The 16,810-nt window shown below is 40.3% G+C and overlaps 1 protein-coding gene across 1 annotated transcript in view; it reads right to left on the bottom strand.

The window, feature by feature from the left end:
• The window catches only part of LOC136837582 (BAI1-associated protein 3-like), a 571,736-nt gene that overhangs the window by 21,270 nt on the left and 533,656 nt on the right, over positions 1 to 16,810 (bottom strand). The window contains exon 28 of the mRNA XM_067102461.1: positions 9,865 to 10,073. Within this exon, the coding sequence (XP_066958562.1) occupies positions 9,865 to 10,073 (209 nt within the window). The remainder of the gene's footprint in view (positions 1 to 9,864; positions 10,074 to 16,810) is intronic.

Genomic DNA, 16,810 nt, shown 5'->3' with positions numbered 1-16,810 from the left:
GTAGGGGAGACTTACTCTTGGTGGGAAGATAAAGCCCCAGAACTGACTGGAGATTCAGCTCACCTGGGCTCACTTCTTGGCCAAAGATAGGACACAGGTAGGAGTCATATGGCTCTGATCTGTTTAGCAAAAGGTTACCAAACAGCCAGACATCTGGGCTAAGAGACAATGTGAACTCCTGCCTACATTGTGTCTTGGAGGAAGGCAGAGAACCTGTAATTGTCGGAGACAACAAAACTTACATTAGCCACCAACCTTGTTTTTTGTCAGTTCTTCTCTCCCCTTGTAAGAGAGGGGAAGGTACTTGCTTCTATTAAGGAATTTGGATATTGTAGGAACAATCAAATGTAGCAAAATAGAATGGGAGCTCACTCACCTGTATCTAACCAGTTCCAGCACATAATGGATCAAATCTCTCCACTGCCTGCTGGCAGATGAGAAAAAGAAAGAGAAAGAAGAAGACCAGTCATCTTATTCACTCTCACTTTCATAACCAACATATAGGTAAGATACAAACTGTCCTGCTAGGGGCACTGGATGAGCTACACAACTTGTTGAGCAGCCACCACCGGACCCAAGGAAAAAGTGTCCAAGGACCTGTGGGCAATGTCCCACAGACAGAAGGATGTGAAGGTAGTTTGGCGAAGCTATGTGCCAGCCTTCAAATCCTGTGAACTGACACGTTCTTTCTGAAAGCGATGGAAGGGTCTAGGCCCCTAACATCATGTGCTTTTGCATGTACTGTATTGGTATCTGAATGTGAAGAAGTACTGTAAGCTTGTCTATTAACTTCATGTAGCCAAAAGGAGATGGTATTTTTGGACACTTCTTTCTTGATCTGGCCTGTGCTAACAAAAAGTCTTCGACACCCAGGTCTGAGATGGTGTGACCCTGACAGGACATAAAGTTATAGAGGCTGTCCCCGGTTAACAGCGATTCGGTTTTATGGCGCTTGTCTAGCGACGAAAATTGGCAATTTTCGGCGCCAAAAATCGCCGATTTCCGCTTATTGGCACCGATAATTGGGTATTGGAGGCGCCGAGAACCCGAAAATCACCGAAATTGCTGATTTTCGGTTAACGCAATTTTTGGTTATCATCACACCCTCAGAAACGGAACGCCGCTGATAACTGGGGACTGCCTGTATGCTGTGACCCTGACAGGACATAAAAGTAATCTGTCTGTGTCATTACCAACAAAATCTCCAAGGTAGGGGATTGAGAAAGACTTGGATCTGTCATCATGAACTGAGGGATTTTGAGTTTCAGCTTTGAATTCCATAACAAATTTGAAGGCCAGGGTCCCCCAACCCCTCGTGTGGACAAATTAGAAGGCTATGGTCCCCCAACCCCTCATGTGTTTAACATTAAAAGAGAGTCCATGAAGTTCACCAACTCTCTTTGATGAAGCTAAGGTCAGTAAGAAAACAATTTTGAGGGTTAAATTTCTGTTTGATTCATATGGACCATGAGTGAGACTACTAAGCACCAGGGTCAAGTCCTGATTAGGAGGTTTAAGATTTCTCGGGGAACAGGACTGCTCAAAACTTTTGAGAAGTATACAGATTTCCCATGAAGAAGAAAGGTCTACATTTTTAAAACTCAGTTGATGGCTGACACAAAGAAGTTTCTCCCAAAGGAGAAAAATGAGCAAGTTCACTACTTGCTGAACAGTTGTTCCAACTAGAGAGAAACCCTGTTGATGACACCAATCACAGTAGATGGCCCATTTTCCTTGGTACATGGCTGTAGATGATCTTCTAAGATAACCAGACATCTCTCGCTCACAGGAGATACTGGATAATCTCCAGTTTTGAAGAGATAGGGACCCTGCTGATTGGTGAAAGCTCTCAACGTGTGGCTGGCAAAGAAGGTTGTGCCAGGGGGAAGTCTCCCTTGGTGCCTCGGTCAGCAAGCTAGGAGATTGGGGTACCATTCTGCGTGTGGCCACAAGGGAGCCACTAGGGTCATCCTGAGGTTCTGAGAAATCATCACTCTGCTGATTACTTGTCAGATTAGGCAAAAGGGGGAAAAGGCATAAGAGTCCAGGTTGTTCCATGGGTATTGTAAGGCATCTTCTGCCACAGCCCAAGGATCTGGAACAACCAAACAAAATAACTCTAGTTTGTATCTTGTCACAAAAAGGTCTACTGTTGGCCTTCCCCACAGCTGAAAAAGCCTTTCCACTACCTCCTGATGTAGTGACCATTCTGTCCCCAGCACTTGACCCCGACAACTCGGCTTGTCTGCCACAACGTCCGTCTTGCCTGGAATGTATCTGGCTGAGGGATCCATTTAGTGAGTTACTGCCCACTGGTGCAACTGCACTGTCAGTTCATGAAGTTGATGTGACACTAGCCCCCTGTTTGTTGACACATAAGCTACCACTGTAGTGCTGTTGGGCATGAGAACCACGGAGTGCCCTGCACCCTTTTTTGAAACTCCTGAAGTGCTAGGAAGGCTGCTTTCAGCTCCAGGGTATTGATGTGAAGCTGTTTGTCTTGGTGATCCCACGCTCCTGAAGTTGGGAGATCTTCCAAGTGTGCTCCCCAACCCTCGTACAAAGGAGTCCGAGAACAGAAGAATCTCCGGAGGGGGAGGGTGAAGGGGCACTCCTGTGGTCAGGTTCCTGCTGTCCAGCCACATGCTATGTCTTATCTCACTTCTGTTAAGAGATGAACTCGAAAAAAGGGAGAAACCCTTGAAGGGGACCAAAACTCTTTTAGTCTCCACTGAAGAGACCAAAAGTGGAGACGTCTGTGAGGAACAAGCTTCTCGAGAGATGACAGGTAACCAAGAAAGACCTGCCACTGACATGCTGGTTGCTTCTGTCTGGATAGGAAGGACTGGACAATGCTCCTGAACTTGTTGATGAGTTGGTCTGATGGGAATACCTTTGCCGCTGTCATGTCTATAAGCATGCCCAGGTAAAGGATTTTTATGCTAGGCACGAGATTTGACTTCTCCAAATTTATCACAATGTCTAAGCTGTAACAAAATTGGAGTAGATGGTCCTTATCCTGGATTAGCTTTACCTGAGAATTTGCCAGGACTAGCCAGTCATCAAGGTATCTCAGGATGTGTATCCTTTGAGAATGAGCCCAGGTTGAGGCTTGGGTGAACACTTGTGAACACCTGTAGGGCAGTTCAAAGGCCAAAGCAAAGTACCTTGAATTGGTAAACTATCTCTCCCTGACTGAAGCAAAGAAATTTCCGGGAAGGTTGGTGGATGTAATCTGGAAGTATGTATCCTTCAGGTCTATCATGAGCATTAAGTCATTCTTCCTGATGGCTGTGGGAACTGCGCAAGGCATTTCCATCTTGAACTGAGTCTTCCTGATGAAAAGTTTGCAAGTAGACAGGTCTATGACCGGTCTCCAATCGCCTGATGCTTTGGGAGCCAGAAAGACATGGCTGTAGAAGCCCAGAGATGGGTCCTTCACTACCTCCACAGCCCTTTTTCCATCATATTCTTCACTTCCTCTTGGAGAGCTAGATGCTTCAGTGAGCCTTGAGTATACGTTGATTGATGAAGAGGACACTTGGAGAGGGGAGGAGGAAACTTGAAGGGGAGTAGACATCGCCCAATGGCTCGCCAGGCACCTCCCCACCGATGGCAGCAAGTGGGAGGGGTGCTCCCCTCTATTGTCTCCCTCCTCTAGCCCTGCCTCTGCCTCCTCTCCCAGGTCTGGAAGAATGGGGCTGAAAGGGCTGCTGCTGGGGAGCTTTCTTGGTTGTAGATGGTGAAGGCTGATGACCTCTGTGAAGTCCTGTTGTGCTTTGAGGTCTTTTAGGAGAAGTGTAATAAGTTTGAGGTCTGGGCTTAGAAGCGCTAACACAAGAAGGACCAGATGATTTAGAGGCGGTTTGATGCATAAGACGGTCATTGTTGTCCGCCCTACATCTGTCGACTGCAGCCTCAGTGTCAAGCTGGTCCTTGGGGAAGAGAGATCTGGAGCACAAGATATCTCCATTCCTCAAAGCTAAGATGGAATCTGTACTGATGAATCTCGAGACCTTGGAAAGGGTGGTAGCTCTTCCTTTCAGCAACCAATTGGCGCACATGTTAGCTGTTAAGTGAGCCAAGTGTGAAATGATCTTTCCGCCAGACTGAAACAACCTAATGAAGGTGACACTCTCTTCAGTGTCACCCATAAAAGTAAAAGAGATCATGGCCGCTGGAATCAAGCCAAGGAAATGGTGGAGGGAGCAACTTGAAAGACCTACTAGAACAAAGTGAATTGTCCCGTCTGGAGACAAGGATTCACTCAATTGAGATTGAAGTCAGCATGATGAGAGCATGGCAACCCCATAGATGTCTTCCCTTCTTTCTTAGGCCCAAGCAGGGCTTTGATACCCAAAAAGAAATCTGAAGTGGTTGCCAAAGTCTCCACAGCCAGGTCATTATAACTACGAATGAGTTCAACGACCTCAGCGTAGGTTGTCATAGACTCGTGATTGTCTGCATCTTCTACCTCCTGGTCAAGGGGATCACGATCCAGCCTGTCAACCAAGTTGGGGAAAGTCAAAATGTCTTTATTCACCACTGGGGCATAGGCTCACTCAGGGCCTAGGACTTTCTTGGGAGCCTGAATATCTGTAGAACGAGAAGGAATCTTGTCCTGATCCCAATCCCATCAATGAGAGTGGGAGCAAGAACTACGATGAGGACATGAATGCCAAGGTTGGTTACGTGACTGTGCCAGGCTCCCGTTACATGAAGGACGGTCATGGACTTGTAATCGAGAGCACAAATCACGGTACCATCTAGGAGAATGTGAGTGAGAATAATGATGCTGAGGAGGAGGCCATGGGTGGTTATGTGGCAGTGTAGGGCTCTCAACCTGCATATGAGAGACCGCCATGTGATTAACCCTTAAATGCCGAGCCTCTATTTACAAAAGTGTCTGCTGTATGCCGGCGGGGTTTGGGAGTTAGTGCTGAAGCGGAAAGAAAGTTTTTTAAAAAAATCACAGCACGCTTAGTTTTTAAGATTAACAGTTCATTTTTGGCTCCTTTTTTTCTCATTGCCTGAAGTTTAGTATGCAACCATCAGAAATGAAAAAAAATATCATTATCATATACAAATATTGGAATATATGACAGCGCAAATTCATATATAATTGTATACAAATTGCGCTGTGATCAAAACTGTTATAGCTAATGAGTTATTTTTTTTTTTGTTTTGTATTGTACACTAAATTGTGATGATTTTGGTATATAACAAATTGTAAAACGTTCAAAGTAACACAGAGAAAATATTATCACAAAAATTCACCATAAATTGAAATATTGTGCTAGAGACTTTCTGTTTGTTGCAAAATGAAGGAAAATGATTGAATATTACTAGAATGTAAGAGTTTTAGCTTACAATTGCATTTTTCGACCATTTCGGTCGAGTCAAAGTTGACCAAAGGTTGAAATTTTGGCACTTATCGTGATTTATATGAAAATATTTCAAAACCGATAAAAGCTACAACTATGAGTTATTTTTTGTTGTATTCTACATGAAATTGCGCACACTTTCATATATAAAACGTTATGTAATGGCAATATAAAATGGTGCAAAAATTATGAAAAAGTGACTAAAGAATTTCTGAGATTTTCAGCAGAGTTAGCATGTGCGGACGTAAGGAAAACATTTTTTTAAAAAATTCACCATAAATCGAAATATTGTGCTAGAGCTTTCTCGTTTGTTGCAAAATGAAGGTAAATGATTGAATATTACTAGAATGTAAGAGTTTTAGCTTACAATTGCATTTTTCGGCCATTTCAGTCGAGTCAAAGTTGACCGAAGGTTGAAATTTTGGCACTTATCGTGATTTATATGAAAATATGTTAAAATTGATAAAAGCTACAACCATGAGTTATTGTTTGTTGTATTCTACATGAAATTGTGCACATTTTCATATATAAAACGTTATGTAATGGCTAATATAAAACGGTTCAAAAATTATGACAAAGTGACTAAAGAATTTCTGAGATTTTCAGCAGAGTTAGTGCGGTGGACATAAGGAAAAAGTTTTTTCAAAAATTCACCATAAATTGAAATATTGTGCTAGAGACTTCTTGTTTATTGTAAAATGAAGGTAAATGATTGAATATTACTAGAATGTAAGAGTGTTAGCTTACAATTGCATTTTCAGCCATTTCGGTCGAGTCAAAGTTGAACCAAAGGTTGAAATTTTGGCACTTATGGTGATTTATATGAAAATATGTCAAAATTGATAAAAGCTACAACCATGAGTTATTTTTTGTTGTATTCTACATGAAATTGCACACATTTTCATATATAAAACTTTATGTAACGGCTAATAGAAAACTGTGCAAAAATTATGACAAAGTGACTAAAGAATTTCTGAGATTGTAAGAGCCTGACGCCGTCTCTTCCAAGCACGTGTGTTCGTTGTCCATCGGAGTGGCAAGACGTTTTGCGTCTTCACAAACAGAAACATACACACAGTTTGATACAGAAGATTCATTGGAACATTATGAGTACATGATTAGAATGCTTGCAAGGCAATGCAAGTAGTGGTGATTGTACATACATCAAGACAACAATGGTTAGGGAGAAACAGACAGAAATATTGTATGGTTGAAATCACGTTCCTTCAGAGAAAGAAAACGAGATGCTCTTGTTGTCTTGTCCACTCCGATGGACGACGAACACACATGTGTTTGGAAGAGACGGCGTCAGGCTCTTACAAGATTTTTAGCAGAATTAGCGCGGACGTAAGGAAAAAGTTTTTTTTCAAAAATTCACCATAAATCGAAATATTGTGCTAGAGACTTCTCGTTTGTTGCAAAATGAAGGTAAATTATTGAATACTACTAGAATGTAAGAGTTTTAGCTTACAATTGCATTTTTTTACCATTTCGGTCGAGTCAAAGTTGACTGAAGATTGAAATTTTGGCACTTATCATGATTTATATGAATATATGTAAAAATTGATAAAAGCTACAACCATGAGTTATTTTTGATGTATTCTAAATGAAATTGCACACATTTTCATATATAAAACTTTATGTAACAGCTAATAGAAAACAGTGCAAAAATAGAAAACAGTTAGCTGATTCTTTCTTTTGGGAAAATTACAACAAAGTGACTAAGAATGTATGTAAGTATTTTTCTGACCTGAATATTTAAAAAAAACTTTGAGTTGCCGTATTTTACGTCCACTAGATTTTCAGCAGAGTTAGCTGATCTCTTCTCAATAGCATTCTTTGACTTTTTGATGGATAAGAATAGAAAGACAAGATCACAGGGGTTCTCCATAGAAATGGGGTTCTTAGAGGACACTTCTCTGGATGTGTGTACTGCAGCATGGGAGTCAGGAACTGGGCGAGGTTCATTGCCTAAGGCAGAAGAAACATGTCATTGTGCCTTGAAGGGGGCATGGCTATGCAAAGAAGCAAGAGGGTTTAAAGCAACTCTAGATGAAGCAGGAATGGGTTCGACACGGATGTGTCTGGATGAATGAGGATCAGCTGCAGGAGAAGAGGAGTGGGAATCCGAAGAGGGCCTGAGAATCTTCTTGCGTGGAGCTATGAAGTCCCTGTTCCTCAGATGTCTGACAGAGATGGATGGAACAGACAATGAAGAAGAAGAGAAAGAGGAAGAGGAAGATGTAGATGACGACGAGGAAGGAGATCTACGATGTCTCTCCTTCGATTTCTGCAACCCAGTATTGCCGTACATCTTCAGAAAAACACCTTCGATTCTGTCAAAGAGAGCCTGAACAAGAGAGTCGGAGGGAATGGATGTAGAAGGTCCAGGGATGGAAGTCGATGGAAATGATATGGATGGTGATGGCATGGCATGCTGTGGGGAGAGCTGATGACAGTTGAGATGACAACACAGAAACTGTAGCTCTGGAAACTGTCTCGGGGAGAACCGCTGTAAGTTGAGATGATGTTACAAAAACTGAAGCTATGGAAACTGTCATGGCGATCAACACTGGGATGCGGGAGGATATGCAATGGGACAATAGGCTGCCAAAGGTTGGTACCCCTGGAAGACCTAAAGACACCCAACACTCAAACTTTTTGCACATCCACCCCTGAAAAGACTGTATACGAGAGGGAGCTGCCTTCTTCCTCTAAGGGGTGGGGGGCAGAAACCCCCAAAAAAAAGAGCAAGGGCAGCAACATCAACTACAAGATCTCCTGAACCCCTCTTGAAACATCTAAAGATGAAGCAATAGAAAAATGAGAGGGAGAAAAATCTTCCACAGAAGATGCAATGATAGGAGATTTTGGCAAGGAAGAGATAGAACAAGAAGGAATACTGTAGATGCATCTGCCGCCATTGGGGGCGAAAAGCCAATCCAAGAAGGAGCTGCCGATTTCCTCTTATGTCTCCTCTTCTTAACAAAATTCTTCCATTGCTCAGGAGACCAATTACATTACTCAGAACAGAGATTACTTAGTTACAATCATTAGATCTGCACCTGGTACAAGTGGAATGGGGGTCTGTACCCAAGGCGGCTAAACAATGAGAACAAGTTTATCATCAATCTCTGGGCATCTTCTTTGAGGCTTGGAATGCCTAGATGATTTATAGGTCTGCATTTCTAGGAATGCAAAACACACACAAATAATATAATATCACACAGAAAAAAACACAAACAAAAAGAGAATGAAAAACCAGAAATGCCAAAATTTAATATGGGCAAGAAGTGTTCTTGGCTAGAAAGGCAGTAGCACCACCTCACAATGAAGGTAGTTAGAGAGAAACTGGTGCATCTCAGCATAGTTGGGGGTAAGCCAGGTCAGGCTGCACCCGCCTCCTTCATCCCCATTGGCTGTCTCAAGTTTCCACCAAAAACCTTTGTGTTATTTTAACCGGACTCCAGCAGGCGCTAAGAAATTTCCCTACAAATCATTTTAAAAATGTGGCATTCTAGAAAGAAGTGATTTGAATCATTCTGTACTGTCCCCATTTAAAACCAGATTCAAGTGAAAAAGGAATTCCAGAAGGAAGTATTCTTTGTGTTACATGTTCTGTGGTAGCTATTAAAAACAGGCTTGTAGCAAGTCTATCAATGCATATTGGATAGATACTAGGCTGATGAGCATAGTTTTAAATTTTTAATAGCTATGAAAGCTACTGTATGACTTACCAGATATAGACAAATCCAATTTGAAAGGTACTGTTTCACTTGTGAAATTTAAAATTTTTGGGGGCATATTTGACTCAAAAACATAAAACACTAATGGTCTGAAACTGCTGGTGAAGAAATTTTGAAATTTGCTAAAAGTTGTGTTTAATCTTAACTGGTGAGCAAATTGGAGTCTTTATGGAGGCTGAGTGTACAGTTTGGTGTAAAGATCCCAGCTCAAGTATAGGTGTCAAATATATTCTTCAGCATGCAAAATTAAAAGAACTCGAAGTATAGTATGGGCCTTACAGTATGTTGTGGTACATCTAACCTCTTCAGACTAGATTAAATAAGCAACAAAGAAATCTCTCTCTTAAGAAGCAAATGACCTAGGAATTTGACCATCTTCATATCTCACCTTGGATCACAACTAAAAATTCCCTGTGCCCAAAATCCTTCTGAAAGTACACACCTATTATAGAAGAGATTAACTTCCATTTCCTTGAACACAATGCTTTTCATAAAGATCTCATGAAACTATTAGTACAGATGGTTCACAGTCAGATCATGGTGTTGAAAAAAAAGTCAGTGTTACAGCTCAGAGCTGAAGGGATACTGCAAAGAATATTTAGTACTACAGTATCTATAATGTGCTGTGCAATACACATGGGAAATATTCTTTATAGGTTGTTGCTCCATAGTCAAAGACCTATCAATCAATCTAAATATGAGAAACTGATACAGTATAGCATTTTGCTTCTTACCTGGATCCTTTTGGAACATAAGGTTGAGCTCGATGGGTTTAAGTCCATGGAAATTATCAACTGAAGCTGAAGAAGGAACAACTCCTGGTATGGTGTTGAGAGAAAGAAACGCTTCTCCTCCAAAGTCATTGCAAGTGATGACATCATGATCCATCAGAGTAAAAAGGATCATGGCACCCTCTGACTGGCAACTTTCCAAGGTTGCAGGGCTGTATTTCAAATAAACAAAGTTTTAAGAATATATAGCAGTTTAAATTGTTATGACTGTTCCTATCTGAAACACATCTGATTCCATACAGAAGTTCTATCAACTTTTCTTACAGAAATCAAGAAAATAATACTGTAAGTTTTCACATAAGAAATAAAGCACTGCTGAAAAAGTATACAGTATTTGTTTTCACTATACCAGTGGTTCCTACTGACTTTTTTATTAAAAAAAGGGGGGGTTCTAGTATTGTCAAGAGGCTGCACTTTTACCTCTACCAAACTAAAAATGTTGTGAAGAAAGAAATTCTCTGAATACAAAACACCAAAATGCTACCTGTAATTGTATTACAAACTTGATATTACCTGCTACATTTTTTACGGTTGAATAAATTTTAGATATGTAAATGCATACACTGGGTATGAAGTATAAGCTGCTCTTTGAATAGCAAAATAAGATACAGACATGGATCATCTGGGGTAGCTTCAGGCTTTCTATTTTTATGGAAATAATTAAAAATTATGAAATAGGTACTACTGTATACACAAGCTCTGAACTGGTATACAGACATGGATAATCATATGGCAATGAAATTACCATATATCTAAAATGTTTCATCAATATGAGACCAAAACTTTATGAATATCAGAACTTACACAGCAGACAGAATGAGAAATTATACCACAAGGGGAAATTATGAAATTCCACATGAATACATAAGATAATGATGGGCATGTCCTTCATACCACCCTCTGGGCATGAGAAGTGTTGGAAGATCCAGACTTGTTTGGATGAGAGTTATTAGGTGGGAGGCTGGAGATGTGGCAAAATTTCACAAGGCCTTTTGCATTGCACAGCTTCTGAGGTAGTGGTGATGATGATGATTATACAACAAAACATTTCTTAATATAAAAGTACAATATAAATCATGTATACAGTACTGCCTGTTTGTTCACATACTTTCTCCAGGGTTGAGACTATATTGTTTATAAAGTTTAATCTTGGTGGGTTTTAAATTTTCCTGACAAAAGTGGATGAAACAAGTACACTGATACTATTTTTTATATAGTTGCTATTCAGCTACTGGCAGAAAGCACCAGTTTCACATGTACAGTACAGTACTGCAATTCTTTTGAGATCCATAATCGAGGCCTGAGAACAACTGTCTTAGAGAGCTGGACCACAGGCTCTATTGTGAAAGCTGAAGGGCATATAGAATCCTCAAGTCAACGGCTTGTGGCAATTGGACATCCAAATTTTCTCTTCAAATTCACTAAGTTGCAACTCAGTCCTATAAACTCAACATGAGTGCAGAGAAAACCAACTAAACAGGGTTAAAACTTATAATTTAGTGATATAAATTAATATGCCAATGTCTAAGGGATTAAAAAGCAGAATGATTTTTGAGTTTTTATAAAATGTGGCTAATAAATGACCCTGAAAACAGTTTCTTTTTTTTTTTTGTTTCCCAACAATCAGTCAGTGAAGGGGAAAGTGAAGAGTGGTGATTAATAAGTTTCAAGTATTTACTGTAATACTAAACCTTCCCAATCTACATTTGTATATTTACAGGAAGCAGTGTAATAAATTATGTAAAGTAAAATACAGTGGACCCCTGCCTATTCATGGTTCTGGATTCACGGCTTCACCTATTCGCGGATTTTTCAGTGGAACACATATACATATTATTCGTGGAAAATTCGACTATTTGTGGTATTTTAAATAGAAAAATATTCACTAATTACTGTATTTTCATATTTTCGTGACTAAATGAATTTTTTGTGATAAAACTATTAAAATACTCGGGTATAAGCATTTTTAGAGGGGTTTTTGGTGTTTGAACTGTCAAAATAAGCAGTTATAAGCATTTTTAGAGGGGTGTTAAGTATTCATGGATTTTAGCTATGTATTTGCAGGGGGTTGTGATATGCATCCCTGCGAATACCGGGGGTCGACTGTATTCTCTTTTAACATGTATGATTCTTGTACTGTAATGATACAAAAGTACCATTATCACTTGCCTCAAGTACTTGTGCCTTTGTGTTAAACAATGAAGCAGTCCTGGCATTGGAACCGTACTACAATCCACCCAAACCTATTTTGGGCTTAATATCATGCATTTACTATCAAAACCATCCTTCATGAGAACATCAGGTGGCTTGGTTGAGTACCTCTAGTGTCCCCAGCAAGGATGAAGAGGTGCTAAGAAGGTCCAGGATTAAACTGGTTGATGGCAATATGGACAATGTTAGAAGATGTTGAGGACACTGATGGCAAGAACACTTCTAAAGATCAAGATTTTGGTGTACAGTGGGCACCAGTGCATGCACACACACACACACACACACACACACACACACACACACACACACACACCTATCATTCCCTTAGGCGGAAGATGACCATGGCAATTCAGAATGCTTAGATGAGATGAGTAATCTCTTCATTTGATTAGTGATGGTGTCATATCAAGGTTCAGGTTCCAACCATGTAACTCATTATGTGTAATGCAGATTTTCTTTTGACATCAGACAAATCCTCTGAGATTAGAGACATCAACTTTCTCTTGCTATTATTGGATATGATCCCTAGCCAAAGTTTTGATTCCACCCATAACCCATTATATGAGTACTGTACTCAACAGATTTCCGCCCTCTACAATTAACTACAATATCATCAAGGTTGTAGTTTTTCCTGGTGCCAAGACTGCACTTCAAGAATAGTTCCTGATAGTTCTGCTCGATTACATCTGAGTTAAAAAAATTTTTATTTTTTATTGTGAAGTGCAAGTTTTTAGAAATCATCAAACCAAGGTCTGGGAATTAAGTTTTCCTTCTAACAGCTCAAAATTTATGATAGTATTACAATATTCAGTTTTTTCATGGAACCATAGTTAACATTCTGTTTGTTCTTGTTGGCACAAGACTTTAACCACGCAGTTTGTTAAATATTGTAATACTGATTGACTGTGATTTCAGAGGTGCCAACACACAGATGCTGACTTCAACTATAGAAAAAATTTAGTATTTTTGAAAACTGAACTATTTCAATACAAACCCATCAGTTTTAGCATAGCCTGTCAATACATTTGCAGAAATCCCAGACACTTCATTCCTCTAAAGAAGAAGCATTAAGATCTACTGTCCTTGCTAAATTAGAGCATGTGTGTATATGGTCACCCATGGTTTTCAGCAGCTAACTATCACTTATTGCAGTGTAAAAATAGTTGCAATGCAGAAGTAGGGTCAGGAGATGGGACTGGGTCTGTATAGAAAACATTAACTTGTTTTTGAAAAAACACACATCCACTTTTTTTTTAACATATCCAGGATAGCAACTTGGGAAGGAGGAACCATATCCAGGATAGCAACTTAGGAAGGAGGAACTGGAACCATATCCAGGATAGCAACTTAGGAAGGAGGAACTGAACTGTAGACTCCCTGGAAAGATGAGGGCCTAAAGGAACCAGTGTGAGTTCAAAGGAAGGAGAATGTATGAAATCTATAGCTCCAAGGAGTAGTGTCAAAGAGTTTGACTAAGCCCTTAGTAAAACTGGTCGTACAAATGTATGGCTGTTGAACAACAGAGGTACAGACACTTTTGTAAGGGCTAGTAGCTACAGATCATCAAATCTTTGTGCCTAATAGGATGCCTTAAATAAATGGTTAAGCAAAAGAATAAGGTTCCCTTGAGCTAAGAAAATTAACTGAAGCATGTAAAGCTTGATCTACTGTGAATATATATGGGGCATAAAGAATGGGAATCCAAATATTTGTGAGTGACAACTCTTGGCAAGAGTAGTCTGGTACCTCTAAGTGTCAGCCATTACTGTGATGTTTAAGTGCCCTTTGAGGAGTAAGAATGCTGAAAATTCTCTGATCTTATGTACTGAAACACTGACCTTAATCTTCCTTGAGACACTATTTTAAGAAGCAAATAATATTCCTAGCAACCTGTTTCTTAGCATGAGCTGTGGATGAAAAATGCCTAAAAGTGTCCTCTTCTAAAATTCTTAGTTCCATGAAGCTATTATGAAGATATTGGATGGCTCTTACTAGACAGTGGAGGAGGTTTTTATCAGCTGTGGCTTGCAACGGTAGCGAAGAAATAGTATGATGGAATGACCTTGCTTATATGGAGGCTTGTACAACCATAGTGAAAGATAGGCAGACAGTCCCAATTTTCATAGTGAAAGGTAATGATAGTCCCAGTTTTTAGAGTAATCTTTCTGGAAAGGAAATGGAGCTTCCTGATCTGTCTCATCAGCCAGGGACTAAAAAGAATGATTTTCAAGGTAAGATTAGCTGGAAAAACAAGGTTAAAGGGTCCTCACAAAAGTTTTCTCAGGCATATTATCACCAAGAGATCCCAGTTAGGTGGCTTGATGGATTTAGAACACAACTTCTTAAATTGGTGATGCAATCTCTTTAACTCCAATTAAGTAGGGATTATGGAATGGAATGGAATACTATACAGTGTAAAATTTAGGCTAAAGGCAGAGTGCAGGGATCTATGAGGTCATTCAGAGCTGAAAGGGATTTTGAGAGTAAATTGTTTTAAAGGTGTAACAAAAGGAAACACTTCTAAGTTACATGATGAAACAACTGTTAGCAGAGGGTGGAAAGAAAAATGGAAAAGAGAGAATATGAATGGGGTTACAGTAAAAGGAATGAAAGGAGTTGCAACTAGGGGCCAAAGGAATGCTGCAAAGAACCTTAAGTAATGCCTACATTGTACCACTAGAGGTGCCCGGATGACACTACCCTCTATGAGGAGTAGGGATTATGAGACCACATAGCTCAAAGATTTGGGCCAGAGTGGATCCATAACATTTTGTTGCAGAGTTAGATCTCCTCTTCTCACATCTCTGGAACAGAGGCTTGGGCTGGGTTGAAGTTCTTCCCATGACACCACTCACTGAAAATCAACTTGACTAGTCAAGGTTGATTTTAAAGCTTCAATGCTGTTTTTACAATGACCTCAAATGAGACTACTAAAAAAAACCTTAATACTGTAAATACCTCTTGCCTGATAACCACAGGAAGGCTGAATAGGTCCAAGTTACAATAGAGCCTACAGAAGTATGGCTGACTTGTAAGTCCACCCATCTGGATATGTCTATGAAAAAAGGACAGCGTAGGGAAACTCTTCATCTGGCGACAGTGGAGTGATTAAGATTGTGATTGGGAAGTATTTTGAGCTTTGAACTATGTTCAGGATTGTCCTTACATGTAGAAAAGGCATTAGGGCTCCATGATGTTCCAAGGGTATGTAGAAGTGTCACTCTTCCAGGCTGCTGGGCACGTGGTTACCCAACATAGTTTGGAACAATGTTGTTGAGGCTGCAGTAAAGAGATCCACCAAGGAAGTCCCCTAAAGGAGCCCAGCACCTTATGTCTGGACAGAGAGATCATTCTGCATGAAGTTCATGGTTCAACCATTCTGCATAAGTTCATGGTTCAACCTGCTGGAGGAGTCTGCTATGATCCTGTACTCTACTGGGATGCATGTCGGGTTAACAGGATGTCATTTTTCTCTGCCAAGATGATTTCAAATACTAGAAGCCATAGGCTCCCTGATCTTGTCCCTTCTTGATTCCAGAGATTAGGGTCCTATTATCAAGGTGTATATAATAAAACTCATTATTTTGCCCAAAATAAGGTAAGAGAGGGCCAGCAGACTTGAGAAGAAACCTTAAATGTGCTGATTCCTGGCTTGATGCTTTAAAATTTAGCAGGCTGGTGTCCCCTCTCTGGTTCAAGATGTTTGGGATCTTTTTGGAATCCTGCTGAGATTGGCACTGTAAGATTGTTGTATTAGGATGAATGGAGTCCAACAACTTCAAGTTGCTACTGGAAGAAGCAGATCCATAATTGGCTGTGAAGGACTTAACTTCTATAGGTAGATGAGATGATCCATGAAATGTTGATAAAGAGATGAGATGACCAATGAGACAATGTAAAGATGGGGTCAAGATCCTGATAAAGCTGCAGGAACTTGCAAAAATGATGACAGGGGTTCTTTGTTAAAGAAATCACAGTAACTCAGCAATCCTGATATTGTGTCCATGAGTTCATACAGTGACTTAGTGAAAACCTGAGGCACTGTGGTGAGACTATTACAAAGGTCTCAAAACTAGAAAATGACTGCCCTTTATAGCAAAATGAAGGTAATTCCTGGGGACCTGAAAATAAATATCTCTACGGGCTGTTGATACCAAGATGTCACCTTACTAGATGAACCAACACACCAGAATTACTACTTCCATCATCAAAGGGGACTGTTGAAGGTATTCATTTAGTGGGCTGCAGTTGACCATGGGTTGTCATCTTTTTGCTGCTGCTAACTCTAGAGCTCCCATAAGTGGCTGCTACTTTTTCAAAATTCATGCTTTGTAATTCTAATAGCCGCAATGCCCTCTTAACTTCTCGAATTCTTGGCGCTTTTTGGATATGCTTGTAACTCACGAAGCGAAAATATCAGACGGAAGAAATTGAAGAGCCTGTGAATGGCGGTCGCGAGAATCGAACCCGCATTACCATATTCACAAGGAGGTGACGTTGCCGACCTGGCCACGTCGGCAACGTCACCTCCTTGTGAATATGGTAATGTGGGTTCGATTCTCGCGACCGCCATTCACAGGCTCTTCAATTTCTTCCGTCTGATATTTTCGGCTTTGTAGTTACAAGCATATCCAAAAAGCGCGAAGAATTCGAGAAGTTAAGAGGGCATTGCGGCTAT

Source organism: Macrobrachium rosenbergii, chromosome 4 (genome assembly GCF_040412425.1).
Source record: "Macrobrachium rosenbergii isolate ZJJX-2024 chromosome 4, ASM4041242v1, whole genome shotgun sequence".
NCBI lineage: Eukaryota > Metazoa > Arthropoda > Malacostraca > Decapoda > Palaemonidae > Macrobrachium > Macrobrachium rosenbergii.
This window is presented reverse-complemented; position numbering and strand designations above follow the sequence as displayed.